This window comes from Leptonotus elevatus, chromosome 1 (genome assembly GCF_054856555.1).
Source record: "Leptonotus elevatus isolate MCC_2025b chromosome 1, RoL_Lele_1.0, whole genome shotgun sequence".
NCBI lineage: Eukaryota > Metazoa > Chordata > Actinopteri > Syngnathiformes > Syngnathidae > Leptonotus > Leptonotus elevatus.
The window spans coordinates 29,624,471-29,649,695 of record NC_141239.1 but is presented as its reverse complement, the minus strand read 5'-3'; the positions used below and the strand labels follow the sequence as shown (position 1 = coordinate 29,649,695).

Below are 25,225 nucleotides of genomic sequence, written 5' to 3'. Positions count from 1 at the left end.
GAGCAGGGTGGGCGGGAGAGGAGAGCAGAGCAGAGCAGCCGAGCCTAGCTTAGCTTCCTCCCTCCTTCCCCCTCCCTCTTCCCTCCCTCCTTCTGTCCGTCAAAGCCGAACTGCCTCCGCCCTCCGCCTCCAGTCCGCCGCCTGCCAGCCTGCCTGCTTGCCAGCCTCGACGCCACACCGCCGTCGGAGCTCCTTTCAACGGTCTGCGAGTCGTCCCCCCCCGGGCCGCACCATCACCAGCAGCGGGATTTCGACGCCATCTGGAGAAAATGGCAAGCAGACCTGTGCCCGTCAACGCAACTTTCCTGCCGCCGACGCACGGCGTGCTCAAGTCGCTGCTGGAGAACCCGCTCAAGATGCCCTTCCACCACGACGAAGGTATCCAAATAAAGCCCTTTGGGACCTTTGACGTTTTGCTTTATAGCTTCCGTGGAGGAAAATGAAGCACGAATTCGATTTAATTGGTGCAGATACGAGCAAAACAAGCAGATGGTACGTGACTCGGCCGTTGCGCCACCTAAAAATGAGACAATTTGTGCCAATTATCTTGACGAAAAGGATATTTTATTTTTGGGGGTAAGTCGCGTTTATAACCTTAAATAGCCTCCGTCTTAATGGTGATTACGTGGATTCCTCGTGTCACCAGTAGGGGGCGCCACACCCTAATCCCCCCGGGGGGAAACAAAGATTAAACTATTATTAAGAGAAAAACATTAATGCAATGACTCCTATGTGTTTAATTTTTCTACGCAATTTTTGACCGATACCTAGAAGTAAAGGCCAAGTCTTGACCCCCCCCCCCCCCATTCCTTCTGTTTGAATTATGATTATCATCTTATGTCATTAATTTAAGTGCTTGTGAATGTCATAACGACAGGGGAATAATAATGGCAACAAATAGATAAGGAGCTGCTCCTCAGATGTTAAATGTTTGATACAGAGCTCAAATCTTTGAATGTTTCCATACAAATATCAGATTGTAAATCATTTCATGAAAAATTCAAAAGCAATGCCGTGGTTCAAAACTAATTTCATGGCGATGTTTTGCGTTAATGTGATAATGATTCCACTCATGTTGTCTTGTTTCTGAATAAGTCGTTTTGGGGCAACTAGGCACACCAAACAGAAATGGACAATTTGTTCCATGTCGTTCTCATGAGAAGCTAAAATGCTAATATCATACGTGTTAAAGATAATGTCTGCAATAATGTCCAATGATGTCGTGATTGGTTAACACAACACGGCAATAATGTCTACTTGCACTGTGACCCACTTAGAAGGCACCACATGAAGTTTGGATTTATCCCCCCCGCAACACATTTTACACTTAGTGACGTTTTCATTTTGTTTAATTAAGACAAAAAAAAGTTGAAAAGAAAAGTTGTTGTTATCAGATTCCAGTCAACCCTCATTAAATCCCCCCACCCCCCATGTTGTGGATTTTCAAGCGATAGTTTTTTTTTTTAATATGTTTTTACTTTATGCAGACAAGTCCAAATTTTAAGTGACGCACTGTCACCGCAGTACCGTGTTGTGCCACAACATGCCAGCCAGGTAGAACTGAGCTCCACTAGAAAAGATTTAGCATAATTAGGATCTAAAGAGGCAGATACCCCCCCCCCCCCCCCCCCCTCCAACTAACCTCCAATAATACTTCCTTGTAGAGGTGCAACATTTAATTGATCATTGAATTAATCTACAACTATTCAAATTGTTTAAATACCTTGTTGAACTTCAGATCACTTAAGAATTTCAGCCTCTCACACGCTCCGATTTCTGTCATCCTCCATGAAAGCTGATTGATTATTTTTGTCTTGAGTCCAAATAAGACATTTGCAAACATCTGCTTTTACTGTGGAAAGCAATCAGCAGCATTTCCACTGATTTTCTGATGGAAGTTATGGACCAAACCAGTGTCTGAATCGTCATCGATTGGTGCATTTTCTGCACAGTCAATTGGAAATAATGTCCTGGTTTTTTTTTTATAAAATGATGGAAAGTAAGTTATTTTGTTTAATCAAATATTTAAAAAGCGCATATAGAACATGTCAAATCTAAGGCATCCCAAACCGTAGCCGTTTTGCACAAGGTTAAAGAATCACTGAACAAGAATGCTTTGTTATTGTTTTTTAATTCATTGATTGTTCCATACCTGACCTATTGCATTGAAGTGGGAGTAACATCGAAACAACTTGGCAAAAGCACGCTTTGCTTCTTATTTGGAGAACTCTCCAGTTCTAAGCAGGTGTAGGATTGGCGAAAGTATGTTTAAAAAAAAAGTGTTTTTAATGGTCTCGTAATAGAGGTGATACATATTCTGCTGTAATTAGGAGTTTACGCTTTCACTATTATTACACCATAACGTTTCCTTTTTTGTCATAAAGCAACAATGAATTCCGTGTCCTCGCACAGATACTTGCTGGAACTTACGTGACAATCCTAATAATAAACCCGTTGAACCTGTCCGCACCGTTCTGATCTGTCCCACTCCTAACAGGCACGCAGGATTCACTCACACACCTTAAGACAATGGACTGAGAATTGTTAAGTACACAATTAGCAAAGCTTGGGGGGGAACAAGCCTTAAATGTGATTTGCCAAAATGAAGGCTTTCATTATGCTTTAAAAAAAAAAAAAAGACACACATCTAATCCTTAAAGCTGCTGTTCAAAGGTCCTACAAGCCACACAGTAAACAACATTGTTCTCTTTTCTTTGGAAAAGTACTGTCGTTTACAATCGCGTTAAAAAATGTTTCCTTGTGTATAGATAGATCCATATATTGTGTGGGGGGAAATTCAATTGTCACAGCAACATTCGTACTGTAGAAACAACCAACAAAGCAAAAACAAATGCAAAGGGCAGCATTGATGAGGAATCAAAGGAAATTTGAATAAAATCTCTACAACAACAACCGTAGGTATGTGTTAAGTAATGATTTGTGTTTAATTCTGCTACAGTATGTGTACAATTAATGCAAAGTGGAACGATCTAGTTCATATTGCAAGATGTCTTCAAATATTGAACTCATGTCTGGTTTGACACCAGATTGGGCTAGTTTGTGCCACCTTTCCAGGGGGTGTGATTAAGTTTCTTTGCACAAAGTATCTGCTTCAAACTAAAATGGTGGACTGTTCAATTTGAGGCATGGGACCCGACACGTACTTAATACTTAAACATACTCTGATCGAGTGTGATTTGCCGAAATGTATCCGAGTGTGAATGTGTTGGCATTTCTCGGCCTCAGAATCATCTTTTATTGGTCAAGTATGTAAAAAGTCACACACAATGGATTTGTCTATGGTAGTCTACTGTGAGTTACTCGAGTTTTGCAGTAACAAACTATGACAACTCAATTACAAAATAAGGGTACCATTAGACGCCATCTGCTGGTGTCTATTTGTCATTACAGAAAATTAAATTTGACAAAGAAGCTGGCTGAAACCAACCATGCCTACCAATTGAAAAAAAACTATTTGACGACTATATACTTGTCGGTGGTGGTAAACTGATGGATTCCAGCTGTGACTGAAGCCTAGCGCCACCTGCTGACTGTTTTCCTGTCCTGCAGGTTTCGGCAAGGAGAAGGACAAGGAGAAAAAGCTCGAGGATGAGAGCGGTGCGGCCAACCCGCCGCAGTCGGCCTTCCTGGGGCCGACGCTTTGGGACAAGACGCTGCCCTACGACGGTGACAACTTCCAGCTGGAGTACATGGACCTGGAGGAGTTCCTGTCCGAGAACGGCATTCCCGCCAACACGGCACAGAGCGAGCAGCCGCAAGTGGCGCCGCCCCCCCAGGCTCTGCAGTCCCCCCAGGCCCCGGCCCCCTCGGTGATGGACCTGAGCAGCCGCGCCGACACCCTGATGCAAGGCGGCATGCCTCCGCAGCAACAGACGTGCTTGCGTGGCCCCAACGCTACAGGTAAGAAACGGCAACAACACGCATGCGTGCGCACGGACTTCCCGCTTAGCCGTGATTGGCGGCTGGCACACGTTGCACATTTGATGGAAACGTGATTATCAAGTTTGGCACACTAGATAATAACTCCTGTTTAGTGTGGGCAAGAGTGAGTGTGTTGTGTTTTAAACGAAGATAGACGGATGCTTTATTCATGCTGCGCGTCTGTTCCTGCGTAGTGTGTGAGAGAAATCGTGTGCGAGTGTGTTTGAGATTCAGTGGGCATATGTGCATGGGATTAACATGGCAGTGTCTATTGTCTTTGCTACATTGTGGGGCCCATACACGGGTGCTTTTCCAGGTTTAACTACCATTGTGGGGACCGACTTGAAATTGTGGGGACATTTCTGTGGTCCCCACAAGTTGAGACCTCTTTTTGAGGGTCAAGACTTGGTTTTAGAGTTTAGGTTTGAATTGTGTTTTGGATGAGGTTAGGGTAAGAAATGGGGGTAGGTAGTCATTTTTGATAGTTGGTGTTAGGGGGAGGGGCTAGGAAATGCATCATGTCAATGAAATGTCCCCACAATGATACAAAGACAAGTGTGGTGTGTGTGCCTGCGTGTGTGTGATTGATTGACAGCTTCTGGACTTGGGAAGCGAACCGTAGTCCCAAGCAGTCTGATTGGTCGTTGCCACATGTCGTTGCGAGTAGCTAGCAAGCATAAAATGCTGAGTACACCTCCACCGCGCTTCTGAAAACAACTACAGAAATGTATGTATATATATATATATATATATATATATATATATATATTCTGTTCCAGACTGATACCAGTATGGGTACTCAATTATTGAGTCATCGATATGATACTAAGTACCAATACCACTAGTACTTTGGATTCATAAAATTCCTCCCAAAAAACAATGACAGATAATTATTCCAATAACGCATTTAAAATTGCATGAAATGAATGGCAATTTTCTAATCTTTTAATTTCCCGTTCCGGATTGTATTGGCCGCCGTCGCGAGTACCAATATCTTGAAATAAGGCCAGTTATTGGCCCGATACTAAAACATGGTAATGGTACTACTCGCCCATCCCTATAAACAATACACAAATAAATACATATCCGCTCAAAACTTAAACTTTATTGCATTTACATAGAAAGGTTATTATTATAGATAAAAAAACTAATGAAATAAAATACTACAAAGCTACAAAAAAAAATTTTCGTCAACGAAATAAGAACTAAAAATGCGTTTGAACTAACTGAAATAGCGTCTCATTTTCTGAAACGATCTAAAACGAACTGATATGTAATTTCAGCAAAAATGTTCTTTGTTTTCATCTTTGGCAATTAGTATCATACATGTTTGGGGTTGGTTTTAAATGTATTTATTTAGGCATCGCTCGCTGCGGTCTGCGCAGAAAAAGAAAAGAAAAACAGAATTGTAGTTTACTTAATTGACGCAATCCTTAGGGACCTTTTCTGCACTCAAAGAATACTAATAATAATAATAATAAAAACTAAACTAAAATGAAGTATTTTGGAAGAAATAAAAACTGCAGAATTTGAAAATTAACAAAATCAAAACTAACGATAATGAAAATCCGAAACTATTGTAACCGTGCTACACACACAGAATGACATTTAATTGAGAGGAAGCATATGAGTCACTGCTGGTGTTGCCACGGCAACTGAGACCTTTAAGTTACTTAAAGAGCTTGTTTTGTCCAAAATGCTCCAAATCTCTGATGATTAAAAAAATAATAATAATAATCCTGCAATAGCGACAACATGACCAACACGTGCCATCAAAATGCAATGCCTTGTGGGTACAGCTGGTTGCTAGGCAACAAGTACAACTTATAAAAAAAAAAACTATAATTGAAGTTTGTCATTTGTTGTGCTTGAAGACTTTAAATGTGAAAGGTCGAGAGGCCTTGTGAAGACTGGCGACCAGTCCAGGTTTCACGCCAGCTCGCTCCCAAATTTGTCGGCAGGCGGCGTGCAGGTGCGTGACGGGAAGTGGCCGGAGCGGCGTGTTGTCTTTTCACACCAGGTGTCAAGTAACGCCGGGTGTTTGGCAGGCCCTGCATCTGTGTGTGTGTGTGCGTGTGCTCGCGTGCGCGCGCCACACCGCCCCGCCGATGCGTGCGGGCCCATGTGACACACACATGCAGACAGCATGTGCGGCTGGCTGTGGCCCCGCCTCGTCCTCTCACGCGCTCGCGCTTCCTTTCAAGCGCCTCTCGCACTTCCTTTCAAGCGCCTCTCGCACTCGCTCCCGCCCGCTCGCCCAGCACAGCTTGTCCCAGCTCACATGGATTTGGACGTGCGTGCGTGTGTGTCACGTGCACTCTTGATCCTGCTTCGTCATCGGGTTCCACGAGAAGACGAAGAACAACAACATATAGTGTTGAACATACCAGCGTGTGTTTGTGTATTTCACATATGAGGGTGCGCGTGTGTTGAACATGAGGGCTTGTGTGCATTAGCGTTAGCACATGCTGTCCCCTCCAAATGTATTGGAACGACAAGATCAGTTGTAAACTGAATGAAAACGAAAGAAATGATTGTTGGGGTGCTGAGAAACATAGGTGGGCAGAGGAGCAAAGAATTGTACTCAAGTAAGAGTAGCGTCACTTCAAAATAATATTACTCAAGTAAAAGTAAAAAGTAGTCATGAAAAAAATCACTCAAGTACTGAGTAACTGCATGAACATGAAGTGATTTTATTTTTCAAATCATAAAAAAAAAAACTGCCTCTTTTTTGCTCCGTCTCTCCAAGGTGCTAAAGCAGTTGCCTGTCCTCTTTTTTTTTTCTCGTTTCGTAACTAAACGACCCACTTACAAGTTAATTGTTTGATTGACGCTAATATGCGAAGATGACGTTCCCTCCAAAAGTGAATGGTGGCTCGGGGGAGGGGGGTGGGCGATTAGGGGGTTGAACAGCTCTCACGTTGAAGAGCCGTTCAAAAGACTGATTCGTTCGCGAATGTCACATCACTAGTGTCCGCGGAAATGCTCCCACACAGTCAGTCAAGCGAAAATTCAATTAAATTCAACTGACACACTTTCTTTTACAGGCAACATACTTTCTTTTAAGACTTTTATTGTTAAAGCATTCATCAATTACAACAGTTCTGCCATAACATTTCACCAGTGGGAAGTATCGGCCACTGTGTTTTTTTTTCTCTCCAGGATTCAAAATGTGAATTCCCGTTGCATGATGTGGCGACGTCGCAAAGTACAGCCCATCAAATGCACAGACGCTTTCACCTAAAGATGACAAATTTATTTCAAGGTTCAAACCAGCAAGACATCCAGGCGCCCGCCCGCCCGCCCGCCCGCCAGCCAGCGTCATGTCAAATATGCACAATATATATACAGACTACAAACATTCTGCATTTTCCACCGAGATGAAATATCGCCGTCATGACTCATTCATTCTAAATGGAGAGCGCAAATGAAGTGTGCACGCAGCTGGTTGGCGATTTAGTATCGTCATGACAATTGAGGTGGTGGAATCAGCATTAGCAAGTTGTGTTGCCGTGACCAATCGTCATTGGACTCACCAGGCAGGACTGGCGTTTGTCCACTAATGCAACAGGCAGGACAACTCGAGACTATCGACAAAAACGCACAAACTCCGTATCTCAAAATAAAAGCGGGGTGCAGATTAGCATGTTGTTTAGCTGTTGTTGTGAAGTAAGACGTCTAAAAGCTTAGTCACTCGAAGGCTAAACTGAGATTAGCTCAGCTCACGCACTTTGACCCCTTCACGTCGGTCAGCAGCCTACGTTGAGGTCAAAGTTCGGCCGCGCGTATAAACAAGCTTATCATTAGCCACGTCTTGCCAGCTAGCTTGCTTTCAGCAGCGCTAACTGGCTACGCTAACAGATATGTTGAGCCTGTTAGCCTCTGTGCTAATAGGGACGTCAAGATGGTTGCTGAGGTGACTTGACTGACGGCAGCTGTTTTTAGCACAACTAAGAAGCTTTCGGCATTGGTGGCCGGCCGGTCAGTACTCGCGCACACGCGCGTTGCCTCGAAAGGCCAGCAGAAAGAAAAGCAGAAGCTGCTTTTAGCTTAAGCGGGACAACTTCCTGAAAACAAACTCCCAACTGCCATGGAGACGCCGCAGTCATCTCCCGCTCTTTCGTCCCGCAGCATCCCGCGACACGCCCAGCCCCATCGACCCCGAGTCCATCCAGGTGGCGCTGAGCTACGAGCCCGACCCGGCCGACCTGGCGCTGTCCAGCGTGCCGGGCCAGGCCGTCTTCGACCCGCGCAAGCACAAGTTCTCGCCCGAGGAGCTCAAGCCGCAGCCCATGATCAAGAAGGCCCGCAAGGTCTTCATACCCGAGGACCTCAAGGTCAGCGCAACGTGACGCTTTCATGCTCATTTATTCCAAACCATTTTTAACACACAATGCTTCACGATTACAACATGAATAAAATATTTTTGAAATGTTTCTGACTCTGTCATCGTCGTGTTTTGCCGGCGCGTGCAGGACGACAAGTACTGGGCGCGGCGCAGAAAGAACAACGTGGCGGCCAAGCGGTCGCGGGACGCGCGGCGGCTGAAGGAGAACCAGATCGCCACCCGGGCCGGCTTCCTGGAGAAGGAGAACGCCGCCCTGCGCCTGGAGGTGGCCGACCTGCGCAAGGAGCTCGGCCGCTGCAAGAACGTCGTGGCCAAGTACCAGGCCAGGCACGGGCCCCTGTGATCCCGCCACCCTCAGTCCCCCCCACCCACGCCACACGGCCCTTTAAGGACTATGTCGTCATCACCCTCCCCACTATCACCCACATGCGCTATCAAGCCCCTTTCACGCTGTCTGTGGAGTGCACAGTGGTTAATGTTCATGTGCAGCACCACAAAGCATTCCCTATTGGAAAAGTCCTCACACAATTAGCATCGGAATTTTCACAAATTTCCTCCTACATTTCTGGAAATTATTCTGAACGTTTCAGTAAAAAAAAATAAAAAATTTGAACAGATTTTTCGACATTTTTTGATTTTTGGAAAATTTCCAGTAAATTTAAGGACATTTTCTGTGACAATTGCTGATAAAATTTCGAATGAATTTCTGGAAGATATTCCTGTAAATTTCTGTAAACATTTGCTCAGTTTGCATGAGATATTAAAATTGGAAATTTTGGGAATATTCCCAATTGGTAATTTAGTGGAAATTAACTTGTAATGGCAGTAATTTAATGGAGATCCATGGAAAATCTCAAGTAAATTTCTGAAAAATCCTGGTAGATTTCTGGAAATGTCTGGAAATTTCTTAGTAAATTTGTGGCAAATTTCTGGAAAATAGTCCATTAATTTACATTAAAACTTACACTGGGGAACTAAGAAATATGCCAAGTTGTAAACTCTCCATTGGAATTAACAAACATCGTAAATATTGAAGCTTTTTTTGGGGGGAGGTCATAAGCAGAATAAATATGTAACTCTCGTTGCCCACAAGCTGGGCAACTTAAAAAAAACACACACACGCCTCGGGTTTAGCATTAGCATCATTAGCATTCGTAGTCCACATAAAGCCGAAATGTCTTCTCTATTTGTTCTGACCGATGGGGGACGGTTTAAAAGCGCCTACTGGGGGGGATGACAATATCATGACTTGTTCGTATTTCGACTTGTCACACTCAAGAGCAAAATAAAAAAATATATATATAATAAAAACTGTGAAAGGGGCTTGATTTTTTCCTCCCATCTTTTCTACGCGCCTCCCCCCGCAGCATAAAAGCCATCACAATGAGGACGAGTCCCATTGACAACTTTTTTTACCTTCTTCTACTTTTGATGTTTTAACTGCCAGCTGGTCTCTATTTTGATTGGCCAACAACATCCTTCCTTTTCCTCCTCGTCTTCATTGCACTGTGCACTAAAAAAAAAAAAAGCGTCTTTTGCAATCTTTCTTTTTTTTTCTGCCCTCTTTTCAATTGCCGCTTGGTGTTTTTTCCAACATGATTTCATTTCCTTTCTTTGACTTTTTTTTTTGGGCAATGTTAATTTTTTCCTCTTGTGTTGAGCGTAGCATGTACCCCAGACCCCTGACCTTTGGCCCCACGTGGTAGAGCCCCCCCCCCCCCCCCGCCTTTGGTGTCTGCGTAGCCACCGCCGCCGCCCGTTTGGCCATCAAGATGGTGGCACGAATGTAAAAGGAGGAAAGCTTTTTTTTGTTTGTTTTTTTCTCGGGTTTGGCGGATGGGCGTCTAGTTTGTTTCTGGCAGACCAAACCAATCGCTTACAGAGATGATATATTGGTTACAAGAGATGTTTATATATAAAACCTATAAATCTATACGTTGTTGTTTTGTACAGTATTTTTCCTATTACATTTATTGAATATGTATTTTAAAGGCACAACAGATCCAGAATATTATTAAAGATTAAAATGATACAAACCACTTGCTGTATGGCTTGTTTTGATATGACGCCCCCTGGTGACTTTCTATAGTGTTGCAACAGGTGAGTCGTCGGCCCAAGAGGAGGAAAAGCTGCATCTCCTCCGACAGTACCACATTGGATGAAAGATGCACTATTTCATCTCAAACTCTACAAAATTACATGTGTGATGATGATGGCGGGCTTGGAACGGGAGTTTCATCGATTGTGGGAGCAATTAATTGTTGCCCCTCTACTAGTACTGTATACACAAATGTAACAAATATTTTCACTCGTTTTAGGGCTGCAAGTAACGATCAATTCAATAATTAATCTGTTGCTATTTGTTATTTGTTTCTTAATTGATTAACTGAAAAATAAACACTTATGCTGAGAGTGAAGTTCTGAAGATTTTGGACCATTTTTAGTTAACATGAAACAATTGATTATCAAAATTATTTAATTAGAAAAAATGCATGCATAAATGCGTGTGTGGGGTCACGGATGGGTGACTTCTGCACATAACAGGATCAGTTTCCTGAAAAATTATGGCAAAAGGACAATCCACAAAGTTGTGGGGTTAACTGTGCACTACAACATCTAATCTTAACTCATTTGCTCCCAAAAAACGTATACATATGTTCTATTTTAAATGTTTTAAGGGTCCCAAAGACGTATTTATATGATTTTATATGCTAGAGCATACAGAAGGCTTTTTTGCAGCCTCTCAACTGCAAAGAACGGTTAAAGAAATGGTAGTTATTACACAAACGGCCAGCAGAGCAAAATAGATCAACCAGGGCTATGTTGAAAAAAAGCTGATTTACCCATAATTCTATACAGATTTGTGAATAATGATGAAATTTAGCTATATTCTAATGCTAATTGCTGCAAGACGGAAACAGATACAAATATACTTTATTTTCCTGATGAAAGAAAATACTCTAATATTTCTTTTGGTAGGTTCCATGTTTTTATAGCAATAGAATACAATATTCTGTGGGCCTTTGAAAATCAGTCAAAATCCAGTAAAACACCTGGAGTGAAGGGGGTTGCTTTAGGGAAAATGGCTGGGAGTGAAATTAATATACATAAAAATGTTTATTGCATATTGTATTCCATCTTATATACATAATTATTTTTAATGCGGTATGGATTACATTTTTTGGGAATTGCATTTTCGTGTCAGATTGACAAATTGAAAACAGTGAAATGAAGACATGCAGTTTTGTTGTTGCTACATCATGGCCGGTCGTCATGGTGACAAAAAAAGTAACCTCTGTGATGTGATCAAAGGCGGCGGGCAGCCAAGTGACTTCCCCGCCGAGGCAACGTGAATTGTCTCATTTATTTTATTTTTGTTCCATGCTCTACAGTTGCTTCTCAACTACTCGGCCATGTAACACTATCCACATTGTTGTCATGGAGACAGACCAGACATCGAGCAGTGTTTCCAGGGCAACAGCTGGGCAGACTCATTTTCTGCCCGACAACTCGACAGTGAAGCTTTTACAGATGCAAATAAATACTTTGATTTGAGCTCGAATCCTGTGAGATAGATGCTGCGCATTTGTTTATTGCTTTTATGGGGGAGATTATATTTCTATTCTATTTTCATCATTTCCATTTCATGTTTACTTCTTGACATCATATTGTGCCTTTTGGCCAATTGAAAGCCATGAAAATAGTTGAACAAATTATTATTTTTTTAATTCCTTGCTTATCGTATGTTTCGGTCTCCAAAAACATTGTTTCATTTCATTACTTTGAAATTAAGATATGTTGCCCAGCTTTCCTACTTTACTTCCAGTTGGAATGGAATGTATTTTAAAAGTCTCACTCTCACTCGTCACATTAAGACTTGAAAGCATGACCTTTTTTTTTTATTTTAAACCACCTTATTATGGGATATTGATCAACTTTTTCCCAACCTTTAAGTGCCTGCAAATTAAGAGGATGCTCGGCAAGCATGGTTGTTGATATGATTTTTATTGACAGGAAGAGAAAAATAGTAGCACCACAAAGACGGCAACGGGAAGGCCAGGAACGTACAAAACACAAAAAGGAAATGACGTCCATCCAAGTAGGAAGTGGCGTCCACATGACAATCACGGCCTCGTCAAAAAAATAACATATCAAGACACTTGTTCCATATGCTACTAGTGCACTTCTCTAGAAGCACACGGTTGTCAAACAGTTAAGTTTTGCCTCACCAGTAATCTACTTGTCCTACTAGTACGCTAAACTTGTTTTTACTAATTTGCAGAATACAAGATTTGATTTAATTTTTTAAAGTACGTTTATAGTAACAGAAAGAACAGCTGGTGTGCTGAATTGTCTTATTCATGAGGCCAGAGTATACTATTAGATGGACAATTGCGTGCACTAGTAGAATATGGAAGAAATGCCCAAGCAGCTTTGGACAAACTGAAAAGTCTCTTGAAATGCACAAAACCACCAGCAGAGAGCGGCAAACTTTCAAAACAACAAAAGAAAAAGTTCACAATTTTCAGTCTTTTGTTTGGTTTTTCGACCAGGCAACAAATTAGCGCAACATGCTAACAAATCAAACACGTTTTTCTCAGCGCTTGTTTGGTCGCTGGGCCCTGGAATGTCCATATTGAACAACAACGGCTCAGAATTTATTTATTTTTTACTCCCAAAGGTTAGAATGTCCATCAGTATAATTTTGTTAGCATGCGATTGGTCGGCAGGCCGCAGAAACGGCCATTTTGAAAGATCCAGACAAACAAACGGCTACACAATGTGTGTTAATGTCTGATAAGCAACCCAACTCCCATAAATGAATGTAGCTTTTCTCAGCTCCTGATTGGTCGCCTGCCTGCAGAATGGGCATTTTGAAATATCCAGATATGCAGATGGGGAAAACTCTGTTTCCTGCCCGGAGAGGTTAGCGCAACCTGCTAACAGACGTGCCGACCATGCAAACTCCACATAATGTGTTTTTCCTCAACACTCGATTGGTCGCCAGGCCGCGGAATGACTTTCAGTATGTAGAAAAGTGAGCGTCAAAGCGCCATTTGGTGTTGAAAACAATCGTCTCATGTAAGAAAGTGGTAAACATTTTTGTTTTGGGGCGGTGTGGGAGGCAGTTGAGTGGTCAGCGCCGGGCGCTCAGGATGATCCGAGCACAAGGTCGTGCGCAGGGCGGTACAGGTACTTCCAGATGGCGTAGTAGTGCACGGCGGCCGCCAGCGCCACGAAGACGTGCCAGATGGCGTGCGCGAAGGGAATGACGCCGTCACTCTTAAAGAAGAGGACGCCAGCGCAGTAGAGGGCGCCGCCGCACGCTAGCTCCTCCAAGCCCTCAGTCGTGCTCTACAACAAACGTGCAGTGAACAATCATCAGCTTACGCACACACCATGATGATGATGATAATGATGTGCTGACAGCTGCCACAAGGGGGCAGTGAAAGCTCACTAAAGACTGACCACTAGTGTCAAAACTAAACCCTGCCTTGAAATCCTATCCTATTGCCTTGAAGCAATAGTAATTGAAAACCCAAACTTGGCTCAAAACCCTAATCCTGACTTGAAAACATAACCCAGCCTAAAGAAACTAAAAGATTACTGCAGGTTTGAAATCACACTTTGCCACCCTAACCCTGACTTGAAAACCCAACCCACCCACCCAAAAACTATACCACAGGATAGAAACCACGCTTTGCAACCCTAATCCTGAGTTCAAACTCTAACACTTGTTTGAAACACGATCCCGTCTTTCAGCCCAAACCAGGCTTGAAACCTTATCACTGACTTGAAACCCAAATTTAAAAGGATGATTTGAAACCATTCCCTTTGTTTAAAACCCCAATAGAGGCTTGAAACCCTAAAGCTTGAGTTGAACCCAAATTTGAAATGCTAATTTAAGCTTGAAATCCTAACACTGGCTTGAAACGCTGTCACAGAATTTGACATTTGAAGATAGAATTTAAAAAGTGTACCCTTGCTTGAAACTCTTTGCTTGGACCTCTAACACAGGCTCAAAAATGTAATTTGAAACCCTAACCTTAGCTAAAACCCTTATTTCAAACCATATACCTTGTTTGAACCCAAATTTGAAACCGTAACCGTTAGGCTTGGAGACCTAAATGGAAACCCAAGAGCAGGCTAGAAACTTCTGTGTGACCCTAAAACCCTAGTTTAAAACCCCATACCTTGCTTTGAAACCCTAACCTCTAATTTGAAAGCCTGACGTTGGTTTAGCACCGTAATTTGAGAGCTCAACTTCATTTCACTGCTACTGACGGACATCATTTGAAGCGGGCTAGCCTCGCCTCATAAAGGTTTGAAACCCTCATGAGAAAGCCCAGCCTCGGCTGGAAAAGCGTACTGACCATGGAGGCGACGACGGAGGCCGGGAGGAAGCCCATGGTCAGGTAGGAGACCAGCTCCAGCAGCTTGTACCTGCCGGCAAACCAGAAAGGAAATGCGGGTCACTTGCGAGCGGCCGCCGATGAGCGTTAGGGACGCGGCGTCTCGTCGTCTGACTTTTCGTGGTAGTTGAAGACGTAGAAGGTCCCGCCGGCCGCCATCAGCCACACCAACCAACGCATGTGGCACGCCACCGGGCCCAGATCGCGCAGGTTCAACCTGAGCAAAAGCACGGTAAGAGGAGCAAGACCGCGAGGGGGGGAGGAAGCGTACTAGTACTCGACTACTAGTGCTGTACGTGTGCGTGCATGCGTTCACCAGGGCGTGTAGGAGGCGGCAATGAAGACGTAGATGACGACCCGGTCGCACATGTGGAAGCAGTGCTCCACCTCCCTGAAAAACACACAAACATTCAAAGTGCAACTCATGCTTGAAACCCCATCCTTGGCTACAAACCCTACTTACGCTTTATTGGCATTGCACAGCTAAAAATAATAATCATCTAAAAACCCCAATTGGACACTTTGTGGCTTGAAACCCTATTTTCAAATCCTAAGCCGACCCGAAGCCCAGTTTGAATCCATCACCCTTGCTGAAAACCCTACTTTCAAACCCTACCCCTGACTTTTGGAGTGCGTCAGCCTCACCTCATGTGACTCCTCTTCCAGGTGACCACGTGGAAGACGGTGGAGACGAGGAATAGGGCGCTGAGACCCAGGCCGTACACCCACGCCGTCACGCGCTGCCAGTCGTCGGCCGACAGCCGGTGCAGGAACGCCGTCCCCGCCAGCGCCGGCGCGATCAGGAACTGCACACGCCACATACTAGACATAAGCTGCGGCCATGTAAGGTGCATAGAAGAAGTCCACACACCCCTGCTCAAATGTCACATTGAAAAAAAAAAAAAAAAGGACACCAACATAAACGTTCCACCAGACACAACTGAACACTGGTGGGTTCAATTGGGTCTGGACATCTAGAAGTGGAGTTTCGAACCAGGGTTAGGGTTCCAATGTAGTGCTTCAAAGTAGGATTAGGCTTTCAACCAAATATTTGAAATTCACAGTAGGGTTTCAAATAAGGGTTTGAGTTTCAAGGTAGGGTTCCGATGTAGGTCTAGTGTTTCAAAGTCAAGTGGGGTTTCAATGTAGGGTTCAAAAGTTGGGTTAAGGTTTCAAAGAAGAGTATCAAATAAAGGTTAGGGTTGAAGTATGTTTGGATTTCCTTCGATGTAGGGTTTCAAATTAGGCTTAGTGTTTCAAAGTCAAATAAGGGTTTGAGTTTCAAGGTAGGGTTCCGATGTAGGGTTTAAAATTAGCGCAAGGGTTTGAAATGATTAGGGTTGCAAAGTAAGGTTTCAAATTAGGGTTACGGTTTTAAAGAAGGGCTTCAAATGAGGGTTTTGGTTTCCAAGTAGGGTTTCAAACTAGGGTTAGTTTCCAAGCAGGATTAAGGGTTACAAAATTGGGTGTCAAATTAGGGTTAGGGTTTCAAACTAATGTTAGCAAGGTAGGGAAAGGATTTAAAAGTAGGGTGTCAAATTAGAGTTAGGGTTTCAAAGTAGGGTTAGGTTTTCAAAGAAGGAATAAGGTTTCAAAGTTGGGTTAGGGTTTTAAGGCAAGGTTTCAAATTGTGGTCATGGTCAAGTTTAAATGATTAAAAATACATATGTAATTCAAAATGTATTTTCACAACTTTTTTTGTGTACGATGTCGGCCAATAAAGAAACAAGCTGCTGGTGTAGAACGTTGGCAGACAGTTGGCGACTCACTGCGTGCGTGTAGCAGTTAGCCGCATGCTCGTAGCAGGTGGGCTGGTAGCGACAGTTAGCGGAAGGCCGTCTGTTCATGTATCTGAAAAGCAAAAAACATCCAATAAAAATAAAAACAGCAAAACTAGTCAGTAACTTTGTATGATGCAAAACCATACATGTCTACTAATAGTCATGAATTAATCATATGAAGTCATCATTATTAGTAAAGTAATTACATGGTTTACACTACAGTGTATGTGTACCTAATGAACTGACCAATGTTTCTATACTTGATTTAACCTAAAGCTAAAATAAAGGAGGCAGGCAGCCATGAACTTTGACACACATCATCTCAGTGACGTTTCTATACAATGTACGAGCTTACGCAGTGTGTGTGTGCGTGTGTGTGGACTTTCACCATGCATATTACACCGACGAACCTGCTAAACCCATGCAAAGTAATAACATCTAAACTTCAAATCAAAACGGCTAACTTTTCGATCATGGCTTCTACTATTTTGTGGGTCTAACTCACGGCAGAAATGCCTACCAAACTTCATGATGCTATGCCAAACTACCTTTTGGGGGCATAAGAATTTGAAGGACCCAAGGAAAAGACTAGGTTAACCCCAAAATGGCCACTTTCTGTGAGTGTGTTTTTTTTTTGGCATGGTTGCTTGAAACTTTTTGGAGGGTCAACATGTTTCCTAAATTCCACGTAAGGTCAAACTGACTTTGGGGTCTTCATTTTCGAAGAATTCAACAGACTACTGGAAACGGCTTTGTTGAGCCTGAAATTTCTGCTTCAAATCAAAATAGCAGACTTCCTGTGTCTTTTCAAACACAGTTTCTTGACTTTTTTTGTGTGTGGATCTACTCATGACATGTCTACCAAGTTTAAATGAGTTAAGTCCAACTGGCTTCAGGGGCTGAATTCTTTACAGATCTTGAAGGACCCCTGGAAAAGGCCAAAATGAGTTCACCGTAGAACTGACACATAAAACAAGAGAGTATTTAACAACGTATATTCATGCACCAAAATATTCAAGCAAATCACAAAATGGCAAAAGTCATCATATAAAAAGGGAAATCCTATTAGTGGCCCAACAGAAATGTACATCAATGTTACTCAAATCCAAAAGTAATAAACGTGCCCCTCCTAAAAACATTTATTTGGACTTTTAAGTGCCACAAGATGGTGACAAAGCACTACTTTAAATGAAAGTCCTCGACCCCGTTCAACAGTTTCTTGCCAATCGATAAAACGTTAATGATGTCCCCAATCACTTTCTATTACCTTCACGTAATCATTCATTCACCGTTTAATGACGTCACGCGAGTAGCGTAACATTTAATTTGAATGAAAGCAAACTAGACAAACTGCTAAACGTTCATTTATCGTTACTCACCTGTAGAAGCTGTTCACCTTCTTCATGTCAGCGTCTTGTAGTCCTTAGCAGCACAAAACGAAAAATATTTAAATGTTAAAAAATCAGGTATGAAACAATGATGCAGCTGTCCTGTCCACAACACTTTAGCATTAGCTTGCCGTCTACACGCGACCTAGCCGCTAACTCTCGCAAAAGGTCAAAGGCACCATTTTAGTCTTTTCCTCCTTAACATTTTGAATCAAGTCTTCACTGGCCGACAAGCCTCTGAGGTAGAAATATCCATGAGAAGCGGCCAGATGTGCAAAAGAAGTCGGCGAGGAAGTGAAAAGTGCCCGGCCAGGCCACTCAAATGGACCACGCCCGCCTGCTTTGCGCCGCACTGCGCATGCGGAATGCAACCAGGTTTCGTGATTGACAGCAAGTCGAGCCAATAAACATCTATAACACTGAGATTTCAACCAATTGGGTAGAAGAAGGTTCTGCCTTACTGACGCATCAAACAATGCAAATCCTAATCCTAAATGATAGATAGATAGATAGGTAGATAGATAGATAGATAGATAGATAGATAGATAGATAGATAGATAGATAGATAGATAGATAGATAGATAGATAGATAGATAGATAGATAGACAGACAGACAGACAGACAGACAGACAGACAGATTAATAAACAAGTTTTATATTGAAATTCCAATTGCAAACCCCCCCAACACATTCGAACAAGGAATTTAAAAACTAGTCATTCATACATACTCAAATTAAAACACATGACATATTTTACTTTGTTTTCTACATTTTTAACAGTTGTGTATGCCTATATAAACCCAAACATTTTCCTGTTTATATGCAGTGTTACTCAGCGATTGCTTAATATTAATGTCTCGAATGGTAATGTATTAGCATATCGAAATGTTCAAAAATGTGCGTTATTATGAATGGCACTTGTTACTAAGTTGTCACTAAGTGACATGGTTCTCCAGATGGCAGCGTAACAGTTATTACGCAAGCACGCTTGACGAGTGAAATAAGAGTGTTTATGTAAGCGCAATCCTTTGCTTTTGGCCAATGAAAACCTCTCGCTCGCCAACTCATCCTTCTCAACTGACAAATAAAAAAATTAAGCCCAAAGCGGACGCATTAAAATTGTTATTGGACACGTTTGAAGCCACGCTATAATTGTCATGCATTGTAAAATTAGGCAAACCACTGTATAAAAACAATAAAAAATACCATAAAGTAAACTTCAGTGGTACCCGCTTTATTGCGACTATTTTTAGTTTTTTGCATTACCACTGTATTGTGATTTTTTTAGCAATCATGTTTGTTCAGTATATAAGCAAATCCCAAATTTGAGTTGCACGTCTTTAGTGTAGCGCCATTTTGTGTCACAACATGTTGGGCAGCACTGAATTGTACTCGAAGAGATGCAGAGTAATTAACAGGAAGAAGAAGTGGAAGAGCCAATGAAGGCGGCTTCTCAATATGAAGAATGCAGAATATTGTTTCGTGAACTCACCAAGTACGACCTTCCTAAGATTGTACTTGAGAACGTTCCTCCTAAGCAAGTTTCTTTGTAAATCGGAAAGGCCCTGTACCGATGCATCCAGGACCGTGGTTTAAGCCTATTCCGTGCAGTCTTGCTTTATGCGTACTTTCAATTGGAACAACTCTCGGGCCGCGACTGATGATCACGTCCCGTGAGATCACAAGGACGTAAGCATATTGAGAAGTGGCTCAAATTCGTAAAGCAAAGCCGGTCAGGATTGTTGCATGCTCTCTTTGTATCTGTTACTGCTCCATGCGTGTTCAACTTGACGTTACTTGAAGGTGAAGAATTTCCGTCACAGTAATGCTAATTTGAGTTAGCCTGTCAATGGCATTTCTCATTGAATGTTAGGATTAAGCTGGCTATCTTTCGCTAGTGTATGGATTGGGTTGAACATTTTGGTGTTTAGATATACAATGTTTAATTTTCTTTTGTTTTACGTCTGTGTCAGTTGTACAATAAACTTCAACTGGGAGTGACAAACATAATTTGGAGAAATGTGCAAGGAAAAGAGTCTTTGTTTCCTCGAAATTATAATGTTGATTTTTACATTATATGATTGATATGATTTTGACATTTGAGGTAGTTTTTTGTTTTTGTTTGTTTGTTTGTTTGAATGGAAAACCAATTGACGACAGCAACAAGATTGGAGTATTCGCTCTTGTTTTTGGAGAGCTCCCAACTTTAAGAAGCCCTCTCAGAATTACGTAAGCGCTCCGACCAGACTTAACCGAATGTTGGAGCATAATCCGTGAATGGCATCCAATCAGGAAGTAGACATGGACTGGGAAGATCCACAGCTAAAGACAACAATGACATCGGCAGAGAACAGACGATGACTCTTATGTAAAAAAAAAAAGAAAAAAGGTTTCATGCCACCTTCCACACCCACGTGTCAAAATAGAAGCAAAACTGTCAAAACAATAGGAGTGGAACGATCATAAATAATATAATGTTCTATCTATCTATCTATCTATCTATCTATCTATCTATCTATCTATCTATCTATCTATCTATCTATCTATCTATCTATCTATCTATCTATCTATCTATCTATCTATCTATCTATCTATCTATCTATCTATCTATCTATCTATCTATCTATCAGTCCGTCCGTCTGTCCGTCCAACTAATGAATAGAGTATAGCACAAAAAAATCTGAATCTGAATTGACTGACACCCATAAAGCCATAAAAATCAGGTCATTAATGTGCATTTGCAATTCCCTGTTGTAAAAATAAATGTTATATTCCCACGCATGCAACAAATACATTTATGACCCTTGAGTGATTTAAAATTCGTGCATTTCTAAAGCCAAAACCGATTTTTTAACGACCCTCAAAGATCAAAAGAGTGGACGAAAATAGACACACATAAACCATCAAAGCACATAGAATAAAGTTGACATATAAATTGAAGATGTATGACCCCTGATCCATTTACAACACATGTTCTTTATGAATCTCAACAATCAACGGACTGGACAATCAAAGGACTGGACTACAAATGGACACCTGTAAGCCTCAGAAATCAAAGTATTGGATTAACAATTGACACGTGGAATTTAGTAAGTGCAGAAAATAACACTTGTTGACAATGGATTGATTTTTGACTCTTCAAGATCAAAGGAGGGATAAAGTAAGGCATAGAAGTGTTTTTTGTCTTTCGGACCCATATCAATGGGCACAAGCCTGCCAAGCGTTTTTGACCCTTGAGTGATTTATGACACGCACACTTCCAAAGCCAAAACAGATTGATTTATGGCCTTTAGAAATCAAAATAGTGAGTGGAAATGGATGCCTGAATGTTATAAAAGCACAGTGAATAATGTATTTCCAAAACGGATTAATTGATGACCCTCCTAGATCAAAATAGTGGAGTAAAATGGATGCCAAAATAACCCAGACAAGACAGTGTGACCCCCGATTGATTTATGACAACACCACTTTCAAAATCCAAAATTGACTGATTTATGACCCTTCTAGATCCAAGTCGTGGTGTAACAGCGGAAACCTGTAAAAGGTAGTTTGCACGCATTCCCGCTGCTAAGATTTCAAAGGTCAAAGGCCAGACGAGTGCAGCGCTCAAGGAAAAGGTTACGTCCTTCCTGATTAAAGTCTATCTTCAGCGGCTTTTATTGCCCACCTGGAACATTTCTCCGACTGTTTTCGCTCACCATAATCCCGAGGCTGAGAGAGTGCGTCAAAACAAGCGTGCGCTTTATCAGTTGTGACATCTGACATGGGAGCGGACTGGCGGCTTTGGCTCGAGGATCCTTGAGCGGGATTTCACGTGCACGCACGCTTAACCAGACCGACACATGTCTCTCGACCTCGGCGAGTTCCAACGTAAAGCGAAAAAAGGGAAAGTGAAGAAAGGAAAGTTATGGGGGCCGAGAGCGCCGCGGCGGCTTAAACCATGGTGCTCTTCTTCTCCCGGAAGTCTGTGTGCGAGGGCTCGTGGTAGGTGGCCATCATGTTGGCGGCGTCCCAGCGTGCCACCGGCGCTGGGGAGCTCTGCATGACCACCAGGCGGATAGGCGATTGGGTGGGCTGCGGGTCAGGCGCGTACTCCTTGGTGGGATCCTTGCCGCGGCAGTCGTACATGATGCAGGAGATGAGGAAGACGAGGAGCAGGATGACGTAGCTGGCGATCAGGATGCACAAATTGAGGGTGACCGGGTCGATCTCCTGATAGTTTTCCAGAAAGCCCATGACGCCCGCTGCATGCTGCTTTGCCCGCCACGCGCCCGTTGGGAAGCTCAACCGCGCAAGATGGCGCCGGCCGCCGCCGTGCCGCCGGAGCTGTCCGCCCGTCCTGCCGCCTCCATCTTCTGCCTAACTTAGCCGCACAAAGAGTTCGATGGATGCCACTCCTCCCAAGCCCCGATTGTTGGCTTGCTTTAATAAATTAAGCCGTAACTCCGTGACAGATTCTCGCTTATATCATCCTCGGGTCTGCATGTGTGTGAGTGTGTGGAAGTGAGCGTGTGCGTGGCGTAATCTTAATCTTGATTGTGAGCGGGGATTGGCGGCCGCGGCCATCTGGCGAAATGCCGGGTCAGGGTGCTGAAAAGGAGCTCAGGTTAGCATGCTAGCAAGTAAGGAAAGCCGTTTGAGCATTTACTGTAGTCCATATCCTTCACATCCATCTTAAAGTTCTTGTACTAGTACACGTTTGTACTCACTAGTAGAATAACTACTAGTAACAATTTATCCACTTTCGACACACTAGCGGGACTACTTTAGCTTATGAGTAGAAGCGTACTAGTGAGGAAAAATGACTCTTGTTGACATCTGGGCACAACTGCTAATACAAATGAAGCGCTAGATGAATTTTATGTCGCTAGTAGCTCTCATAGCACACTTTTGGCCGACTAAACCTTACTAAGAATACTAAATCTATTCATTGAGATCCATCTTGAGGCTCAAGTAGTTCACCAGCAAACTAGCAGTTTAATAGAACGACTCTGTTTTTAGTAATGTTTTGCCCACCGCTGCATGATATTTCTGCACGCTAACTTTTAGGGCAAAACTGCACTACAGTAGTTTTCAGACATCTGGGTACTATTAGTACTAGTGAAACAGTTAAATACTCATGTGTACTTCTTTCCATAAGCATTTTTTTCTGTTAAAGCCTGATTAATTTATGTCAAATCGTGTATTTTTGGGCCCGCATTACTTGAAGGGATTAAAGGCGCCTGTCACTCTTGTTTTTGGATGAAGCCTTCAAACAATCGTAATCCGCTTGTGTACAAGCCACGAAATGTGTTTCGTAGTGCCAACATAGTAATATAATGCACTAGGAACACGAACAACAAGTTTTACTTGCAGGTATAGTCACGTGGCAGGAAGTCACCTGAAAATCTTTCCCATTCATTTTGAAGGTCTTGTTGAATGAAGTTCAATTGCGCGTTATTGCGGCCACTGAACCGCAGGGGGCAGCATCTAGTAGCCAGCAGCCATAATTTATGCACGTCCATACTTGATGAGACAGTGCAGGAACGATGACCTCCTCTGCCTCCTCTTCTTTCTCCTTCTCTTCTTCCTGCTCTTCTCCCACCCCATCTTCCTCTTCTTGCTCCTCCTCCTCCTCCTCCTCAATATCTCTTCCTCTTCATCCGTCTCCTAATTTGACTCCTCCTGGTCCTCCTCAGGCAGACAAATCTGTTGGAGGATGACTTTACTTCCCATCGCTGGTGCCTGGTGGTTGTTGTTGGTTTGGTTGCGCAAGTGTTTGACCATGTGGCGGCTGGTGCCAAGCGATGCGAGCACCACCCGCGTGGAAGAGGATGTGGATGCAGCAGCTTTGTTGTTCCTTCGAAACACAATGAGAGTTCTAGGAATAGCGGCCTCCATTACGAACCGCCACAGTTATCTTGAAGAAGTATCTTAGTTACTTTATTGATCACTTTCTTTTAACTTCATTACTTTACTGATTAATTTATTTTAAAAGTGACACATTTATGTTAGTAACTTAGTTACTTTAATGGTTACATTTGCAGATATACTAACAACCCTGCTTATCATAAAAATGACAAACATTTTTGCCACTGAATTGGAAGTGCATTTTGAACAATGACATTTAAGAATAAAGTTATTTTTATTAAAAATTAAATAAAGACAACCTTTTCGACTTATTGTAATTATTTTTCAAGAAAAAATTATGAGTCTTTTCTGGATTTCACCTAGCATTAATGGGCTAGTTCTTCTTCTTTTCCTGCTTTTTGTGTTAAAAAAAAGACAGTATTTCTAGACTTTAGTCTATATTAATACATTTTCACACCATCTAGTGGAATTTTCTTTCAACTTGAATGTATTGTGCTCTGAGTGATTTTGATTTTAATTTTAATTTTTTAATTTTAATTTTAATTTTAATTTTAATTTTAATTTTAATTTTAATTTTAATTTTAATTTTAATTTTAATTTTAATTTTAATTTTAATTTTAATTTTAATTTTAATTTTAATTTTAATTTTAATTTTAATTTTTTCCTGAGAGAGAGCTCATTATTGTTCATTCGGTAATCTTACCGATTCGACATGTCATCATCATTGCTCTCTTTTTCTTTTTTTTCTTTTTTGTATGTGTGTGAGTATGTGCGTGAGTATGTGCGTGTGTGTGTGTGTGCCTATGTGCGTGTGTGTGAGTTTATGCTCATTAATTCACCTGAAACCTATTAAAAATCCCATACCGTTCACCTAAACCGAATACTTCAGAATCCAACTAGATTGGTGCGTTTGTCAGGAGACCCGAGGAAGGATCAAAGAAAAGAAAGAAAGACTATACTTTCAGGGATCATTTCTATAGTATTTTATTATTATTATTTGTTGTAGTGTTATTGAAGCTAGATAACAATTTGTCAACAACACAGAGTACCCAACAAACCTTAAATATGTTTATTTTTAGCTGACACAAACTCAAAATAGTGACTTTATTTCCATTTATTTGACAAACAGCCTTTTCAAACAGACAGCAATATTCCTCCTTGACCCTGGAGGGCAATCATACATATCACGAGTGGGGGGAAACAAAACCCTAACAATGTTAATGAAAAGGAAATCCTGACTGCGTTTTCATCTTGGTGATCATCACCTGAATTGAGCAGGAGTTCCAAGTACAGTATGCAAGTGGGCGTGCATTGTTGTTGTGTCGCGTCGGCCGGGCGGGCAGGCAGCCATTGGGGCAGGGTGGGCCCAAGTCCATCTTCCTGCTGCGTCAACACTGAGACGTTCCATGACGTCAGCTGTGCGCTGCTTGTGTAACATCACACGCGCGTATTTGTCACTTCTTAAGCCACAAAAACAAAACCTCCGCAAAGCCTCCAAACTCAC

At 42.2% G+C, this 25,225-nt stretch overlaps 2 protein-coding genes and 2 pseudogenes across 4 annotated transcripts; 2 read left to right on the top strand and 2 right to left on the bottom strand.

Moving 5' to 3' along the window:
- On the top strand, positions 1-10,329 carry hlfa (HLF transcription factor, PAR bZIP family member a). The gene is made up of 4 exons (XM_086090332.1): positions 1-378; positions 3,571-3,921; positions 8,074-8,279; positions 8,418-10,329. The coding sequence occupies exons 1-4, from the start codon at positions 270-272 to the stop codon at positions 8,631-8,633; spliced, it is 882 nt and encodes a 293-aa protein (XP_085946458.1). The 5' UTR covers positions 1-269; the 3' UTR covers positions 8,634-10,329.
- Positions 10,330-12,278: 1,949 nt separating this feature from the next.
- On the bottom strand, positions 12,279-21,718 carry mmd (monocyte to macrophage differentiation-associated). Of its 3 annotated transcripts, none has more exons than XM_086090328.1 (8): positions 21,570-21,718; positions 17,864-17,906; positions 16,473-16,554; positions 15,349-15,509; positions 15,020-15,094; positions 14,819-14,920; positions 14,665-14,734; positions 12,279-13,645 (listed from the first exon to the last, which is right to left on the bottom strand). In XM_086090328.1, the coding sequence occupies exons 1-8, from the start codon at positions 21,634-21,636 to the stop codon at positions 13,442-13,444; spliced, it is 804 nt and encodes a 267-aa protein (XP_085946454.1). In that variant the 5' UTR covers positions 21,637-21,718; the 3' UTR covers positions 12,279-13,441. The 3 variants fall into 3 exon arrangements, with proteins under 3 accessions (XP_085946454.1, XP_085946457.1, XP_085946456.1); XM_086090331.1 differs by having other exon boundaries at positions 15,349-15,525; positions 21,570-21,675; XM_086090330.1 differs by having other exon boundaries at positions 15,349-15,525; positions 21,539-21,644.
- Positions 21,719-21,804: 86 nt separating this feature from the next.
- Positions 21,805-22,404, bottom strand: LOC147181592 (small integral membrane protein 36 pseudogene; annotated as a pseudogene).
- A 2,266-nt stretch (positions 22,405-24,670) lies between these two features.
- LOC147181591 (small nucleolar RNA U3) lies at positions 24,671-24,768 on the top strand (annotated as a pseudogene).
- The last annotated feature ends 457 nt before the right edge of the window (positions 24,769-25,225 follow it).